This window comes from Notolepis coatsorum (genome assembly GCF_963971535.1).
Source record: "Notolepis coatsorum genome assembly, chromosome: 2".
NCBI classification, from domain to species: Eukaryota; Metazoa; Chordata; class Actinopteri; order Aulopiformes; family Paralepididae; genus Notolepis; species Notolepis coatsorum.
The window spans coordinates 52,388,911-52,408,792 of record NC_140166.1 but is presented as its reverse complement, the minus strand read 5'-3'; the positions used below and the strand labels follow the sequence as shown (position 1 = coordinate 52,408,792).

Sequence of the window (19,882 nt, the reverse complement as noted above, 5' to 3'; positions counted from 1 at the left end):
TCCCTTCTGGGAATGCACTAGCAGAACCACCCCGCCTAGGAGGTGAAGTTAACTGACCAGCAGACACAGGTTTTGGGAAACGCCCCCCCCCCCCCCCCCCCCCTGAACAGGACGCCTATCCCTGGACTCAACACGGTAGTCCTCCACAAAAACGGACTTGTGTGTCAACACAAACTCATCAGCGAAGACAGCAGCGTCGCCTATCTTCGATACCCTACGCTCGTTTAGATGAGTGGAAACGGTATCAGGAACACATCTTTTAAATTCCTCTAGGAAAATCAACTGTCTAAGCTGCTCTCTTGACTCTGCTTTCTGAGAGGTGCACCACCTGTCAAACAGGTTCTCCTTCTCTCTTCCAAATTCAACATACGACTGTCCCTCCGACCTGTGATAACCTCTAAAACGCTGACGATAGGCCTCGGGGACTAACTCATAAGCCCTCAATATGGAAGCTTTAACAAGCTCATAGTCAGCACTTTGTTCAAGGGACAGAGCAGTATAGGCTTCTTGCGCCTTACAAACAAGAACACACTGCAGCAGCAGTGTCCAGGCCGTATCAGGCCACTTCAACATGGTTGCCACCCGTTCAAAAAGGGGAAAATACCTTTCCACATACTTCTCAAAAAAAGGAGGCACCATCCTAATATTCCTGCCGACATCAAAACCAGAACGCGACTCTGAATGCAGAGCACCCGCCTGCAAGACAGCGTGCTTATAATCAAGCTCCTTCTGCGCACGTTCGTGCTCTAAGTCCTTCAAGTACCGCTCTTGTTGTAGCTGTCTCTCCTTAAGCTCACGCTCCTTAAGCTCACACTCACGCTCATGCTCACGCTCCTCTCTCTCTCCTTAAGCTCACGCTCCTTAAGCTCACGCTCCTCTCTCCTCTCCTCACGCTCTTGCTGTAGCTGTCTTTCCTTAAATTCTAACTCTCTAATGGCGCTTTTCCACTGCATGGTACCTACTCTACTCTACTCTACTCTACTCGGTATTTTCGGTTTTCCATTACCAAAGTACCTGGTACCAGGCTGGTACCAGGTACTTTTTCGGTACTTTTTTAGTCCCTGCTCGAGTCTGGTTCCAAGCGCGAGCCAAGCGGGTAGAACTGGTACTATAAAAGTCACGTGAAACACTGCAGACCACTGATTGGTCAGAAGAGAGACGCGTCACTCGTTGGAGAGTCTGAACTGGTCTGAACGAAAACAGAAAGCCGCCATCTTTAATGTCTCGCATAGGATTTCATTATGGTTGCAGCAGGCACAAGTTCAATAAACAAATGATACAGTCACTGTGTATTCTGTCTCATTTATTGATTAAACAAAACCGACATCAACACAATTTGCCACCGAGCGGAGAGTTTAGTCTCGCAAAAAGATCGCTGACTTGTTAAGGCTTAAAGCTCCACAACGGTGGAAGGAATGTTCTAATGGGCTAATGTTGTGCTAGCGTTTTAGCATGGCTATCGTACATAGCGGGATCAATATAACTCGCTATTGATTGTTTGTATGAGTAACGTTAATGCTAGTAGAATAGACACAACGTGAGGTAATCACCATCCATTTTAAACCGGTTATTACCTAATGCTAACGTTAGCAAATAGACGCGACTGGTAACGTTACAGCTTGTTAGCCTAATGCTAACGTTAACGTTAGCATAGACAGCCTAGCTAACGTTAACGCTTGTAGAATAGACACAATGAGAGGTAACGTTAGCGTTAGCAGAATAGACACAACGAGAGTCTCGTTAATGTTGTTATTGATTGATTGAAAACTGTGTTTTACACTGGCTTGCGCGGCGCCTACTAGCTCACGGACATAGCTATGCTGCCGGAGCTCTCACAGAGCTATGGAGCTCTCAGCTGTACACCAGCAGCCCCGCCTCCCCACACGGAGACAAACTGAGTACTTTATTTTAGTACCTGCAGTGGAAAAGGAACGAAGTACCAGGTACCTAAAGCGAGCAGAGTAGAGTAGAGTAGGTACCATGCAGTGGAAAAGCGCCATAAGCCTCCACTCACCCTCCGCCACCGCAGATAGCAGCGGAGACACGTCAGACAAAGGAGGCTCCTCCACCCTCGCCGCAAGCACCTGCTCCCTAACGAGCAAAGCCCTCAAAGCACCCAAGGCAGTCGGTTTCAAACGCTTCTCACTGGCAGTAAGCTCCACCTTGTAGTGCACAGCAAGCTCCAGAAGCTGTTCCTTGGAAAACCTTTCCAACAACTCATCAGAAGGGTGATCAACAAAATCCTTTATGAAAGCCATCCCTACTGCACCAGCGCCACAACCTGCTTACTTTAGAGTCACCAAAAACACCCTAGCATACACACAATCTACCTGAGAACCACGAAGAACCACTAAAGAGCCACTAAAGAACCACTGAAGAACCACCAAAGAACCACTGAAGAACCACTAAAGAGCCACTGAAGAAACACTACAGAACCACTGAAGAACCACTGAAGAACCATAAAGAATGCTAATGCCAATACTAATAACCATAAGGAGACGCGGTGGAAATGTGTGATCTACTGAGCGCACATTTCTAGTTTTCAAAAAATAAAAATAAGAAAAAACAACCACCCTGAAATAAATAGATGTGTCATACGCGCAGGAGGGTCAGGTTCTAACACAGGGTATCTGCAGGTTTAGCCCAGTCAGATTTAAGGCTTTTTAAGACTTTTTAATGCCACTCAGAATTAAATTTAATACCAATTTCACGATAACAAAATGGCAAAAATCATGGGTACTCTCAGTACACTCATTCAAGGGTACTACGACTATGCCTGCACCTCATGGTACCAAAGCACCTCAAAGGCACTAAAAACAAGATTACAAACATCACAAAACAAACTGGTCAGACTACTGCTTAACCTCACTCCTAAAACCCACTTTACCCCTGCCCACATTCAAAACCGCTCTTAAAGAGCACCTACGGGAGGCTGCAATTCGAAACTGGCCACGGTAAATGTCCAACCCCCCCCCTCCTCCTAATGTACAGTCTCATCCCCATCATATATATATACTATTTTCTGTTATGATCTCTGGGTAACAGTACTGTATATTATTTGCATATCGTATGTCACAAATGTAACAGTACTACAGTATATACCTGTATGTCATGATGTCATGTATGTTTTTACTGTATTTATTTCTGTATATTTTATTTCATTTTTATTCTATTTTACTCTACTCTTATCCTAGGCAACTTTATTGATTTGTGTTATTATTCTAATTCGTGACCTGTCCTGTTTAAATGTTGAGCGATTTGCAGTGTCAAATTTCCCACGGGATAATAAAAGTATTTCTATTCTATCTATTCTATGTTGTGTATGTCAATATGAATTGAAAATGGGGGACCCTGATGTAAACAAGACAAACGTCTTTCTCTGGTCTGCAATGCATCCCCTTATTATTGTGTGTATTGAGCTGTACTGTATTGTACCCATTCTGCAATCTGTTAAATAAAGTTTTCATTCATCCAGTTGTTTTGTTTTTGTGGTTTGGTTGAATGAATACTTTATTTAACAGATTTCAGAATGGGTACAATACAGTACAGCTCAATACACACAATAATAAGGGGATGCAGACCAGAGAAAGACGTTTGTCTAGTTTACATCAGGGTCCCCCATTTTCAATTCATAGTGACATTTATGACATGCACAACATACATGACATTTATGGCATAGGGATATACATGACATACAGGTATATATTACCGTTACATTTGTGACATACATGATATGCAAATATACAGTACTGTTACGCATAGATCCTAACAGAGTCAGGGAACATCGCTTGAAACACCTCTCCTAGTCCCTCATTTCCATTGTAGGACTGATGCTTTGCGACCGTATTTAGAACCCACAGTACCTCAGCTTCAAGGGTTGGCGTGGAGCCGAACGTTACCCGGACAGGTGCAGATGTAATTGGTGGTAGACCTACCTGTCCCTGAGCAGTTGATGTGGACGGCGTCGAAAAGAAATTTGATATTGAAGTTGTCTGCAGGCGGGTTTTTGTAGAGGTAACATGCTTAGCGCTGTGCATGCGTGACTCGACTGCTTTTATTCCCATCGTTCCCAGTTTAAAATCCTTTTTGCAGAGTTTGCAGCGGGCCTCGTACTTTCACTGGGACCAACCACACGGTGCAAACAGAGGGTTTTCGAGCCAGTTCTCATTAAATTTGCACTTTCCCATGTTAAATTAACGAGTGCAAATAAATACAAATCAATTAAACTAAACTAAACGTCAGCGTTATCGCTACGGCTTGAATAACGTGTTACCTATGCTCCGGTGTTCTGAAATAGCTCCCGACGGCGACACACATTAAGGACCATAAATTGGTTCCGCCACACTGCGCAGCGTACCGTTTGCGAAAAAAAAAAAAAAAAAAAGTCTGACTTTATCTCCCGTTAATAATAGTTTCCCCCCAGATTTCACAATGAAACATAAGATGACATGGCATGTTTTTAAGACCTCCGAAAGTCGGATTTAAGACATTTTAAGACAAATTAAGGCCTTAATAGTTGATAGTTGAATTTAAGACTTTTTAAGACTTTTTAAGGTCCCGCGGACACCCTGTAACAGGTAGGCTATCCAAACACTCAAAACAAACAAAATAAATACAACAAACAAATTCAAACAGGTGCCCCTTATAACCTGATATGACTACTTAAAGCTTCTACATCTAAACTGCAGTCAAAACGGCCCACCACATGTCTACCCTAAAAAAACTACATCAGCCCTACCACACTACCTGTGTTTTATGGCCCCCTATCCCAGGGGTTCCCAAACTTTTCAGGCCGGGGCCCAGAAAATAAGGCGTCAGAGAGCCGCGGCCCAATGCACATCGTCTGGCTTTTTTTTTTTTTTTTTTTGCCAGGCGACCGATTTTTTAAGCCAAATATCACTTCAATCCTATTAAGTTAGTTCAAGTTAGTTATTCATTTATATGTGCTATTTATGAGAGGGCTAACTTGTTGCAAAATAATAATGATAATAATAATAGCCTCATTAAAATACTATTGTTGCTTCGGTTGTTTTCAGCGTTTTATGTGCATAATCTGTTATTTAGTTTGAAATGTTTGTTGAAATAAGTAGATTTTTCGTTTTTGTTTATTTATTAAGTTAATATAAAACCATATAGTCACATTTTAGAATACAATAGAATAGAATTTTAGAATACAACTAGAAACACTCTCCTGGCCTGCTTCTAAGTTCAGTGGCCTGACAACAAAAATAAAAAAAAATAAAAAAAAAATATATATATATTTTTTTATTTTTTTTTATTTTTTTTTAATTTTTTTTAAATCATCTCGCGGCCCACCCGTGGCTGCTCGCGGCCCACCTTTGGGTCGCGACCCCGACTTTGGGAACCACTGCCCTATCCTACCTACAGAAAAAATAAATAACGCACATCCTCCGTTTGTTGGTGCTGAGCCAAACTGTAAAAACAGTAATACATAAGATAAAGCAGGGCTCGCAACTCAGTCGTAGTTCCAAGGTGTTTTATTTGACAAAAAAAGGCAGATGCGACGTTTCGACCCTTCTGGTCTTCTTCAAGCATGAAGACAACAACACACTGACATCTTTTTATACAGGAAGTGAACTAAATTGATTATCAGCCCCACCTGGTGATCAGGGGCGGTCCCAATATTTGCATGATACATTCTATACATAATTAAGTAACAATTTCTTTTCATTTGACATTTTTTTGAAGATTTGAGAAATATCTATGTTAAACACAACATTAAGACATCATTTACAGATAGGCAGCAGTGTTAGTCACTGAAAAAAAAAAAAAAAAAAAAAAAAAAAAAAAAACACAAACAAAAAACAAAAACAAAGTCCATTGACTGTCTCCCTCTATAAGTTAAATTTACAAATAAGGTCTAATGTCAAAGTCCTCATTAAGTCCTGTTGGTGCCATCGTTTTAAGATAATGGATCCACCATACTTCTCTCCTCAGTAGGAGATTATCTATATCTCCCCCTCGTCTTGGAAGATGCACTCTCTCTATTCCAAGGTATCTTAATGATGAGACATTGTGGTGTGCCTTTTTAAAATGTAAAGCTACTGGGCTTTTTTCATCCCCATTCCGTATCGTACTCCTGTGTTCAGCAATGCGTGTTTTTAAAGCATGTGTTGTCTTACCGACATATGCCTTACCACATGGGCACTTAAGCATATAGATTACATTGGTAGTTGTACATGTTATTTTGCCTCTTATTTTTATCTCTTTCCCAGTTGTTGGGTGATAGAAAACAGTGCATTTTTCTGTGAAGTGACATTGAGCACACGAACCACAACGTCGGTTTCCATCTGGTAAGTCATCTAAAAAATTGTGTGTTTTCTTAGGAGGCAGGTCTGATTTAACCACAATGTCTCTGATGTTATGTGCTCTCCTGTAGACTAGTCTAGGGGGGATCTGAAAAGATTTATCCAATGTTGGATCAGAACTGAGAAGATGCCAATGTTTTTTAATAGTATGTTTAAAAAGGTTGCCTAGAGGCGAGTATTGTGTAATACTCAATAATAATTTTTTTTTTTTTCCATTTTTTTTCCATTTTTTTTTCAGTGACTAACACTGCTGCCTATCTGTAAATGATGTCTTAATGTTGTGTTTAACATAGATATTTCTCAAATCTTCTAAAAAATGTCAAATGAAAAGAAATTGTTACTTAATTATGTATAGAATGTATCATGCAAATATTGGGACCGCCCCTGATCACCAGGTGGGGCTGATAATCAATTTAGTTCACTTCCTGTATAAAAAGATGTCAGTGTGTTGTTGTCTTCATGCTTGAAGAAGACCAGAAGGGTCGAAACGTCGCATCTGCCTTTTTTTGTCAAATAAAACACCTTGGAACTACGACTGAGTTGCGAGCCCTGCTTTATCCCCTATCCTACCTACCCTTAAGCTAATGCCCTGTAGACCTAACCCTCTTCAACCACACCTGCTACCAGCCAAAGATCATATTGACCATCCACCCGTCAAGTATATGGTATGGTACAAGACAAGTAGATGGGTTCACTTCTCTGACTGCCCCAGGAGTATGTGGTGCACAGGAAGCTAACAAACAACCAGAAAAGAATGTCCCTACCTACATGTGATGTCCACTAAACTATATATTTTAACAGCAATAAGTAGTCACATCAAATTACAAACAAATAAGGGCATACTCACCTGTTTGATGATCGGCTCAAGCCCCCACGTTACACAACTGTTATGTAACGAACACCACCCACACTATAGCACCACGACACACCATGCAAAACAAAAAAAAACACCAAACAAATTCTAGGGGTATTTGTTTCCAAATTCACTCCCGGACGAGCGCCCAACTGTTACGACCCTGGCTCAAAGGCACGCAACCTATGTGCAAACCGACACCAAAACCCGTGTTTAACCCAAAAGACTACTTTAACAATGAATTACTGGTACAAACTAAAGAACAAAGAAGGGGAGAACGTGACAAGTCTCGGTTAGAACACACTCCTCTAGCCACAGTCAGAATGCATGTGTGTCTCAGAGACTGGTTTTAACCTGCCAGCAGGTATCCAATCAGCAGTAATTAGCTAATTAGCAGCCCTCACCTGCATGCCCAGTGACACAGGAGTGATCAAGCTCATGGTACATAACATCCACCAGGGAAGTTTTTTTCAAGGCTTTGAAAAAAGAAGGGGAAAAAAAGCTCAGAAAGTTTTTCTGAGGCTCGCGCCAGCCGCGGCTCCGCCCCTTCCTCGATGAGTTACATTGATGAGCGCGCTCCTTTCCCAAAAGTTTAACTAGTTTCAAGTTTATGAGCTGGGAGCGCTCCGACCAAAAACGCTGCCGCCGAGAGCGCATAAAACGCGAGGCGCGGTGCTGGGAAGAGGAGCGCGCCTGTCGCTTCTCCAGCATAGAAATGAATGACAGAAAGGAGCTGATAACTCATAAAACGTCCCTGGTGGACACATAGCCTTAGGCGTTAAATTGTTTTCCACCATTTCTCTGTTCAGGAGTCTTTGGGCCTGAAATCATGGCTTGATGATGACACACCTCTCCTAACACTATATACAAACTAGAGTGCATTAGCAGGTCCTCCTGGAGTTGATAGTGGCTCAAAAGTGTAGCATAGCAAATGCTATCCGTTTCATGTATGTGAAATGAATGGAAAATGCTAACAAAATTAGCGCCATACTCCGAGTGGTATAAATAAAAACACACACACTGGTCTGGTCTAGTTTGCTAGTTAGTCCATTAGTCAAGCTTTCTAACCAGGTAGGGTCCATTTGATACATTTGGTAGTTTATAGCAAATCGTTTCAGTGATTGAATGGAAAAATTAAATGGCACTTGAGCTGAAAGGGAGCTGTCAATCAAGCATAGACCACACCCCCAGAATCCTGAGCAATGGTCCGAGCGGCCAGATGAGCTGTTTTTGAGCTGGGTTTTATAATAATTATCAATGTTATTAATCAGCTCGGTGGTTAATAAATGTAAATAAAAAAGATCTGTGGTGTGAGAAACTCAGAGAAATATGAATATGATGCTATTTCCCACGTTACGAGGTCTAACCCGTTCACTACCACACTACCAAATGGTTAACCCTTTCACAACCACACTACAGAAGTTTAACCGTCTGTAGTGTGGTAGTGAAAGGTTAACCTTCTGTAGTGTGGTAGTGAAAGGGTTAACCTTCTGTAGTGTGGTAGTGAAAGGGTTAACCTTCTGTAGTGTGGTAGTGAAAGGGTTAACCTTCTGTAGTGTGGTAGTGAAAGGGTTAACCTTCTGTAGTGTGGTAGTGAAAGGTTAACCTTCTGTAGTGTGGTAGTGAAAGGGTTAACCTTCTGTAGTGTGGTAGTGAAAGAGTTAACCGTCTGTAGTGTGGTTGTGAAAGGTTAACCTTCTGTAGTGTGGTAGTGAAAGAGTTAACCGTCTGTAGTGTGGTAGTGAAAGGGTTAACCTTCTGTAGTGTGGTAGTGAAAGGGTTAACCATCTGTAGTGTGGTAATGAAAGGGTTAACCTTCTGTAGTGTGGTAGTGAAAGGGTTAACCTTCTGTAGTGTGGTAGTGAAAGGGTTAACCTTCTGTAGTGTGGTAGTGAAAGGGTTAACCTTCTGTAGTGAGGTAGTGAAAGGGTTCTGGACCAGAAGGAGCAGGCGGAGGTTCCTACCCGGGAGTGGCTGTGATCTTGTACTTGATGACGGACGAGTCCCTTTTTTCATCACAGATGAAGACTTTGACAGGCTTAGGGGTCACCATGGGGTCCCCTGTATCCCCAGGGGACTGGTTCCCTGTATCCCCAGGGGACTGGTCCCCCTCTGCCGATATCTCCTCCCTCTCAGCCTGTCCACATACGGACGGGTGTCCTGGTAAAAAGAACAGGAGGCCATAGAGTTGTAGATCGACCCGTTATCATATAACAAACGCTATTTGTATAGCAACATTCATACAAGAATTGTAGCCCAAAGTGCTTCACAGCTGTAAAAAGACATAAATTTACTCGCACAGCTTAAAACCCAAGTCTTCCCTGTTAGATGGTCATAAAACACTTTAGTTTAGTTTAGTCAAGACCCCTACGCTCTGCATCTTCTGGCCGCCTCAGACCCACTCCTATCCAAGCTCCGGGAGGGTCATCAAGGAGAACCTGCCTTTTCTCAGTCCTTGCCCCACAATGGTGGAATGAACTACCCACCACAGTTAGGACAGCCGAAACACGTCCAATCTTTCGCCGTCGACTAAAGACGCACTTCTTCAACCATTATCTGAATAAAAAATTATAATAATAATAATCTAACCCTAACTAACCGTACTGTCATGCACTTGTCCTAATAAACTAACCTACACTGTAGCACTCAACACTTTGATGAACATTGTTGCTCAGCTGATAGAGTTGTGCCCTTCCTGATGGCTTGTCGTACAGAACTTGTAAGTCGCTTTGGATAAAAGCATCAGCTAAATGACTAAATGTAAATGTAAATTTAGTTTGAAGTTAAGAGATTTTTTGTCTGTTTCGATCGAATATCCTGTCATTCGTATGGATATCGTTTTTTTTTTTGTCTTTCGTCCAAAATATGTTGCACTGTGCTTGTGTCGTTATCTTCTCACGTTGCATATTTTTTTTTAATTATCTTTTTCCTCCTTTTTCCGTTTTTTCACCCATCCCAATGTTAGTTGTTATGCCAATTCCCAATCCCCTTCCTGGTCGTTGCGCACTCTACCCCCTACCGTCGGTCCGGGAGGGCGGAGACTATCACATGCTTCCTCCGACATGTGTACCCAGCCCACCGCTTCTTTTTACCTAGCAGCGCGGACTCTCACTGGGAGAGTGTAACGTGTGGAAGGTCACACTACCTCTCCTAGATCCTTCCCTTGCTGTGCAGGCGCCCCGACCGAACTGTAGGAGTCGCTGTTTACAACGACCAGGACCCACCCTCGCCGGGTTTCCCACCCTCTAACACTGCCAATTGTGTTAGTATGGATGGTCGGCCAAGCCGGAAGCACCACAGCTGGATTCGATCCCACTGTCTCTGTGGTGGTAGACAGACGCTTAGTCCGCTGCACTACCCGGCCGCCCTACGTTGCATATTATTTTAATTAGACATAACTCATGTAGCCTATTATTATTATGATCATAACAAATCAAATCAAAATTATTTGTAGGGCCCGACAACACACGTTAATGTCCCCATGGGCCGGACACGTCTTCTTTAAACAAGTCAAGAAGAAACATAACAATAAGTCAAGAAGAAAACAAGAACACTATAAGGTCCAACACATTTTTAATAAATGCAAATAAATGAATGAATGCAAACCCCTACAAAACATACCCCACGCGAAGGTAAGGAAAAACTCACTAAAACCTAACAATAGGGAAAAATGCACCACAGGCAGTGTGGAAGAGAGAAACCTTAGAAGGGCCATTCAAGGGGGGATCTCCCTTCTTAGATGTCGGTGATAGTAGTGTTGCAGACTGACAGTTGGTAAGCATGCACTCATGTGTGTAGTGAAACACAGATGAGTGCATGCAATAGCAACTGAACATTTTGAAAAATTAAAGATAGAGCTGATAGCGAATCTATTTGAGGCACAGGGGCGGCGCAAAGAGGGTTGCGTCCTCCCCGTCTTAATCACGGGACGTTCAACACTCCGGTCATCGCTCCAAGACAGCCGGAGACAGGGAGATAGGGGGCGGCGCAGAGAGGGACGCAACCTCCCCGACATCATCGCGGGACGTCCAGCACTCCGGTCACCACTACGAGACCGCCGGAGACAGGGAGACAGGAGGGCACGCAGAGAGGGTCGCATCATTCCAGGGTTCGGTGCTAGGTCCGCTCCTTTTTACGATCTACCTCCTCCCACTCTGTGAGATCATAAGGAAACATGGCCTCCACTTCCACTCCTACGCAGATGACATGCAGCGTTACCTCCACACCAAACCCTCTGCTCCCCTCCCTCACTGCCTGCCCCCAGGACATAAAAACATGGATGACCACCAACTTCCTCCAACTCAACAGCAAGAAGACCAAATTAATAGTTGTAGCTTCCCCAGCCCTCCTCCAAAAGATCGACGCCTTGTTCTCTCCGTGGATGGCTACTCCATCTGCCCCTCCACGGAGGTAAGGAACCTGGGCATAATACTGGACTCGACCCTCTCATTTCACCCTCACGTCAAGTCTGTCACCAGGTCCGCCTTCTTCCACCTCAGAACAATTTCCCGCCTCCGCCCCTCACTCTGACACCTCAGCAGAAACACTCATTCAATGCCTTCATCACTTCCTGCCTCGACTACTGTAACGGAATTCTTCTTGGTGCCTCCAAGAAGGTTCTGGATCGCTTACAGTACGTCCAAAACTCTGCTGCGAGGGTCCTCACGCACACCAAACCCTGGCAGCACATCACCCCTACCCTGCAAAAACTCCACTGGCTCCCCATCAACCACCGAATCCCCTACAACATAGGTGTCAAACTCACGGCCCGCGGGCCAAATCCGGCCCGCCACGTCATTTGATGTGGCCCCCCAAGAGCTCAGAAAAAAAAAAAAAAAAAAAATTAACATTAATATTGGGTTAAAAAATAGTGTTAAAATAATTGTGGGTTAATGCGTTAATAAAGCTTTAACTTTGACAGCCTTAGTTATTACACATTCTTACACATACATGTATGTTGAACATCTGAGGTAACAAAGGAAAAAAGCCAAAAGCACTTACTCCTCAGACATTCTTTGACAATTTTACAGCCCAAAATACAAAAAAGATCCAGGCGGAATAGGTAACAAAGGGTTGAAGAAATATTGTCTGAACTGTCAGATGCAAACTGGCTGTGTGACATAACCGAGCATCTCGCTCAATTGAATAAGAAGCTGTAGGGACGCAAACAAGTCCCACCCAAAACTTGACCAATATAGTTGTGAACTGAGACAACCCTTATTTTGTTATTTTTGAGTACAGTTACAGTTGTGTGTTCATGCAGACACATAATAGCAATTTCATTACGAATTGAAAATGGGGGACCCTGATGTAAACAAGTCGAAAGTCTTTCTCTGGTCTGCATCCCCTTAACAATTGTGTGTATTGAGCTGTACTGTACTGTACCCATTCTGCAATCTGTTAATTAAAGTTAATTAAACTATCTTCCATTAGTTGGATGTATGGCCTCTGCAAGGTTGTGTGCAGCCATTTGTTTTTGTAACATCTGCTACATCTGTCCCACGTGTTCTTTGCAGCTCACAGTTGTTAGTTCTGCCCCTCTTGACTGTGACAAAAAGGTTTTGAACAAACTTAATGTCATAGCTTGTATTTGATGATATTCTTCTTTGTTATTTACTTGAATGGTTTGATCATTGATTGGTGGAGTAATATGGGGTTCTGATAAACAAATTATTTGTTAAAATAACATAAGCTAACATATATTTTTACATTTATGCAAATGAATATGCAATATGTATAACTTGAATAAGTAATAAATACAGAAACACCATGTTTAACAATATGTAAATGTGTAGCTACATTTATTTTACATTACATTAACATTTATACGGTCTTTGGCCCTTTGAGGGCAACCATAATGCTGATGTGGCCCTCTGTGAAAATGAGTTTGACACCCCTGCCCTACAAGATCCTCCTCCTCACCTACAAATCCCCCGCACCAGGCATTCCACACTGGGAGACCGAGCTTTCTCTGTAGCTGCCCCCAGGCTGTGGAACTCCCTCTCCCCCTCCATCCGAGGCTGACACCATCAACCTCTTGAAAAAATCCACCTGTTCACACTTGCCTTTGCGCAACACAGCCCTGCTCCCAAGTAGCCCACCCCCTTCCCCCCTGACTCTTCTCTTTTAAGCTACCGATCCCATCGTTTTTCTTTTCTTTCGTTACCATTTCATCCAATTGGACAGCACCTTGCCTCCGTATTATTATTATTAATATTTTCTATATTTCTTTTTATATATATAAATATTTTTACCCCCCCCTTTTATATAGCTTATCTCTCTTGTAAAGTGTCCTTGAGTCTGAGAAAGGCGCTTCTCTCTATAAATTCAATCTATTATTATTATTATTATAACACGCATGGACGCAAACCGGGAGAGAAAGAGAGAGATTTACCGCAACGAGGTGCGTTTAGACCATTGCTTGTGGAGTTTTCCTTACACACAGCGTGACTTGTGAGATAAGTTGTCACAGAGCTGTCAAACGCAGGGCTGAATAGCTAGATGTCATACCTGTAGCTTCTAAAATTGAAGGTCCGCACTGCTCTGTGTATATTATGAAATGACAATTGTGCTTTGACCCGCCCACTACTCGCACACTGTGCGAGTGAAATGCTTGTACTGTAGAGCCCTGGCATAGGGGTCTTGAGGGTGTGTAGTTAGAAGATGCAGAGCGTAGGGGTCTTGAGGGTGTGTAGTTAGAAGATGCAGAGCATAGGGGTCTTGAGGGTGTGTAGTTAGAAGATGCAGAGCGTAGGGGTCTTGAGGGTGTGTAGTTAGAAGATGCAGAGCGTAGGGGTCTTGAGGGTGTGTAGTTAGAGGATGCAGAGCGTAGGGGTCTTGAGGGTGTGTAGTTAGAAGATGCAGAGCATCGGGGTCTTTTACTCTGTCTATTACAGGTTCAAAACGGTCAGGTATTAAACTGTGTGGGTATCAAACAAGAAAGACTGTCAGGCTTTAAAACTGTGTAAGACCCAGGCCTAGAACTGCACCCTGAGAGAGGGAACTGCGCCCTGAGAGGGAGGTTTGCCCTGAGTGGGAGGTTCGAAGGGTCAAAGTGGGTATCAAACAGGAGGGAAGACTGTCTGGTTTTAAACTGTGGATACCAAACAGAGAAGGTAAAGATGACTTTAAACTAGGGATGCACGATAATTATCGGGCCGATATCAGCAATTATGACGTCATCCCGATAAACCCGATAAAATTGTTGATAGCTCAGTTTTTTTTTTTTTTTTTTACTTTTTTCTTTTCATGTCAACGTTCACACGCACAATATATGCTTACTTAGGATTTGACTTGATTCAACAACAAAGCAGTTGGGGCACGTGTATATTTTCCCTAACAGAGTTGCACTTCCGCGTTCGGTTTGCGCGATCTGATTGGCCACTGACGTACGCTCCTCTCTACGACCAAACAGCGTCAGGGGAGGAAATTAGGCCACTTTACTCGCCAAATGAGAGTATTTTTTACGTTTGGCGAGTAATTCATGAAGAGCACTCGCCAGTCTGGCGAGTACTAGTAATTACAAAACAAAACAAAAAAATCATTCTGCAATCTGCTGATTGATTCGCTCACTGGCACAAGCCGAACTCTGACTCCCCCCTTGATTCCTCCCATTTGCGCCTCATAATAATCCAACCATAACCAATGAACATCATCGTTGTACAGATGCGCTCTAAGCTCCTCCAATGAACACTCATTTTCTAGAAGATGCCGCCCATCTAGGGGAAGTGGACAGATCACTGCGCGCGGACCTACAGACTCCTGCCACCGGCTTGACAACGTAGACAAAAACACATCAGTGGATGAACATGGGGGCGAACAACAGCATGCGACGCATCTCCTTCGAGTCGGATGAGAATGACAAGTCAACCAGCATTAGCCGGCTAGCTACCTAGCATGTAACAAGCTACCATAACGCGCGTTCAACATAGTGGACTATACTGAGCGGCTTTGCTTAAATGCAGCCGAGTGACATTTTATTATTACCGGGTTTCCCCCCATATCACCACTCGCCCATATGCCCTTCACAACGGTGATGTTGTCATACTTGGCATTCAGAATACACCTGCTGAACCCCTAGCGTTGTCGATTCGGTTCCAATGTATTGTCATCTTACAGCACAAGTACAGTACAACCAGAATACATTTGGCATACAACCAGAGTGCAAATGTAACAAGTCAAGTTGTTTTATTTAGCTATTACATTACAGTGAAATGCTTGGTTCTTTCACTGCCCAACTCAGTCCAACCTAGACCAGCCCAACCCAGTCCAACCTAGTCCAGCCCAGCCCAGCATCTTTCACTGCCTAGTTCAGCCCAACCCAGTCCAGAATAGTTCCCTCTTTCATGTTAATATGTGATATCCTAATATTTTGAAGAGTAGAGACAGTGTGATTAATACATGTTGTATGCTAATATTGTGAAGAGTAGAGACTGTTATTAATGTTTTATGCTAATAAATATTTTAAAGAGTAGAGACACGGTGTGATTTTTACTATGATTGAAAATCAATTTAGACGAAGACATACAAAGAAGTAATTATCACAATTAGCGATTTTTTTTGGCTGGTAAAAAATCAGTTTGTCTGGTAAAAAAAATCAGATACTCGCCAGTTGGCTGGTAAGCCAAAAAGTTAGTTTCCTCCCCTGAACAGCGTGTTACGCTAGTTCTGCTAACAGCCTGCAGCCAGCATTATCCAATTCATATCAATCGAAAAGCCCTCGTTTTCAAGGAAAATATAAAGATTCCATGATAAAAGGCATTTACTGGAATATTCAATCTAGAATACACAAAAAAGTTGTAATTTTTGGCCTATTTATGAATAGTTTTCAAATAAATGCTAGATTATCGATAGTATATGTGTACTTATGCACGCTATAGAGGCGGGCTGAAAAATCGATTCTCTCATTTCCTCATCAGCGATCACAGACACACACGCATAGGGAAAAAGCTTATATCTCCGTGAAAACAGGTCTGATTATCCTAAGACTGGTAAAATAGATTCCTTACCTAAGATCAGATGTTATCCAAAAAGATTATTCCAATTCCTGATCGCCATTCCAAATATCGATCACGCTTATTGATTACAGTGTTGAGACCTGTAAATACATAATCCACACGTTTTCCGGGCCGGTGAGCACAATCGATTCTTCAGATGCCTTGAGGGAAAAATAAAATGAGGAAACAGACCACTCCCTCTGCATCAGTCTAAACTAATGGGGTGCAGTACCACAGCGAGAGACGATAGGGGGCGGTATCTTCCCAATTGAGCTCAGAGAGACTCTGCAGCACTAACCCGAGGCTCGATTGATGAAATATGAAAAAATACGGCAAACAACGGAATATATGTCGTTGGCGGGCACTCAACGGTCGGCATGAATAACGACAAAATGCGTGGCTGGCATCCAAAGTGTTACCGTGATTCCATCAACACAACATAAATGTTCAAAACACGACAAGACAGTTTGCATCACTTCCCACGGTTCTCGGCACTTATTCTACCGGTAGTGCGGTAGTTGTTGCCACGGTATTGGGTCTTTGGGTGAATACTTCATTGGCAGGGAAGAAGAACACCGATAGCGTGTGTGGACCGTCCTGCGAGCCCCAGACCACCATCCCGCGAGCCCCAGACCACCGCCCCGCGAGCCCCAGACCACCGCCCCGCGAGCCCCAGACCACCATCCCGCGAGCCCCAGACCACCGTCCCGCGAGCCCCAGGCCACCGCCCCGCGAGACTTGTTTCCCGTGCGCCTAAAATTCTACCTGGTCTCGTCCCGTGGTGCTCGCGGGGCGGTGGTCTGGGGCTCGCGGGGGCGGTGGTCTGGGGCTCGCGGGGCGGTGGTCTGGGGCTTGCGGGACGGTCCACACACGCTATCAGTGTTCTTCTTCCCCGCCAATGAAGTATTCACCCAAAGACCCAATACCGTGGCAACAACTACCGCACTACCGGTAGAATAAGTGCCGAGAACCGTGGGAAGTGATGCAAACTGTCTTGTCGTGTTTTGAACATTTATGTTGTGTTGATGGAATCACGTTAATATAGAGCAGGGGTAGGCAACCCTAGGCATGCGTGCCTGCATAGGCACGCGGGGGCATTTGCATAGGCACAGGGGGCAGCAGTACAAATAATTTTTTTTTGCTTGCTCTGAAATATTATAGTGAAATATTTTTCACTGTTGTCGCATTTATCTTGTTGAAATCCTCCCACAGGTTCTTTTTACTACCACATATTTAATTGAGACCCTTTATTTGTTTATTATTTCAATTTAGCTGGAAATACATTGCTACATCATTCAGTAACATTTGCAGAGCCTTATAACAAAAACATTATTACGGTTACCATTGTGACCAGTGGGATTAATCAACAATTTTTATTATTTATTTTTCTATTTCATTGAACATTGCACATGTTAAAAGCAATTTTTTTTACTCAAAATGTGAGTATTACCAAGTCAACTTGTGTTCTTAAAACAATGACAATAAACAGTTTTATTAGGTTGAAATAATGTGGTTGTGTCCTTATTTTTCTGTTAACTTATTATGGATTGAAAACTGAAAACCTTAATGCACAGTAACTGAACTCAATATTTTTAAGTTCTGGTAACTTAATATAATTTTTTTTTTTACAGTGTAGTCTTGCAATCAATCAAAACTTATTTACACGATATACCTCACATTCACCCTCCATTCACATCCTGGTGTTCTCCATTAGGCCTGTAGGTGGAGCTATGACAGCACACGTACAGTACACACACCGATGGTGTGTGATGTGTCCAAAAATGAATGGGCAAATGTGAGTGAAATGGTCGCACTGTATGCAGCTGTTTGTCTGCATTGCATTCCCCCCCCCCCCCCCCAACTCAGATTTAGGGTTGATACAACCATCATAATAATATTGTTAATAATAACAATAACAATAATGATGTAATAATGTAAAAATTATCATTAAAAATACCTGATTATGAGAAAAAAAAATTACGATGCATGGAATATTGTTGAGGCACACTAGTTACAACTATATTTCAAACAGGCACTCCATGACAAAAAGGTTGCTGACCCCTGATATAGAGAGATGAAAACAATACGTTATTTCGATTGATATGAATTGGATAATGCTGGCTGCAGGCTGTTAGCAGAACTAGCGTAACGCGCTGTTTGGGCGTAGAGAGGAGCGTACGTCAGTGGCCAATCAGATTGCGCAAACCGAACGCGGAGACTAATGTACCGAAAAAAGGTACCGTTGGGTACCGGTATCGATTCACAGGTACCGGTACCGTATCGGTTCAAATGTGAACGGTACCCATCCCTACTGACAAAGCACAATACCTGTTGGTTTTTAGTTCACTCATTGTTCAGGGAAACACATTGTTAATGACATTGACGGATTGTTAATTTTGTGATTGACTCAAATTATATTTATTTGGAAAAATAAATATAGTCACTTTATTTGAAGAGTCAAAACTGTTCTCTTGGCTTTGTTTTGTTCATAGTAGTAACGCTCATGTCATGATAAATCTGGTTAGGTCAAAACTACAGGAATATACATTAAAAAAAATTATAATACAATAAATATATATATATCGGTTATCGGTATCGACCTTGAGGAGCAGAAAGTTATCGGTATCAAAAAATCAATATTGTGCACCCCTACTTTAAACAGTAATCCAGAACTATTTTATTGCACTGTAAAAAACTGTGATTTTATATGTCTGCACTTTATGTGCACTATTTTACTCTGTCTATTCTATCTTACTCTTTTTATTATTGTCTATTTAAAACTGAATCAAACCATAAACAAGGTGGCCTGTTGGGATGTTAGATCCTAATGTGAAAAACTGTGATTTTATATGTCTGCACTTTATGTGCTCATCTTATGCCTGTCTTTTGTCTGTTGTGAAGCACTTTGAGCTGCAGTTTCTGTATGAAAGGTGCAATACAAATAAAGTGTATTATTATTATTATCATCATGGCAATTACCTTGGCTCTCGTTCTTCTTCTTCTTCAGGATTTCAAACACCACAGTCCGCAGCTCATCCACTGGCTACAACAGAGGAGAGAGAGAGCCATGAGAAACAGAGTCAAAGGCAAACACAGAAAATACCATTTTGATTAGTTTTTGGTTATGCTCTATGGGCGCTAGTATGAAATGGGGACGTTTTATTTTTCCAAAACATTTATAAATGAGATTAGATTGTACTTTATTGTCATTATATTTGCAACAAGATTTGGGACTCAAACAGGTGCAGTATAAAATCACAAGTAATGAAAGAGAAACATAAAATACTATACAGAAACATTAAATGCTATACAATAAGACAATGTTACAGTCCTGTAGAATATACAAAATAACAACAATATACAGAATAACAATACACAAATAACAATCAGTGTCAGACGGTAGTGGGTGGGTATTGCACTGTGGATATTGCACATCAGGATGTTGCACAGTGTGGGAGGAGGGGGAACGGTGAATTATTAGTGCATGATGAAATGTAGGACACAATCTGACATTTAAAGGAACAGCCATCACTTTCCTTGGAAGTGATTAGGTTAACCTGCCCTGGGCAATCGATGCGCACAGGTTAGATCTGTTATCCCCACACAACTCTGTCATGACAACATTCCAACTGCTCCCGACTTGCTGCATCTTGCCACTCTCAATTAACTGGTTTGTTTGTACAGTTAGCTCCTCCTCCAAGCAG

General features: G+C 42.5%; 1 protein-coding gene across 1 annotated transcript in view; it reads right to left on the bottom strand.

Moving 5' to 3' along the window:
- Positions 1–19,882, bottom strand: part of ckap2l (cytoskeleton associated protein 2-like) — an 81,124-nt gene that overhangs the window by 20,823 nt on the left and 40,419 nt on the right. The window contains exons 7-8 of the mRNA XM_084307995.1: positions 19,158–19,221; positions 9,147–9,342 (exon numbers count right to left, since the gene is read on the bottom strand). Of these exons, the coding sequence (XP_084164121.1) occupies positions 9,147–9,342; positions 19,158–19,221 (260 nt within the window). The remainder of the gene's footprint in view (positions 1–9,146; positions 9,343–19,157; positions 19,222–19,882) is intronic.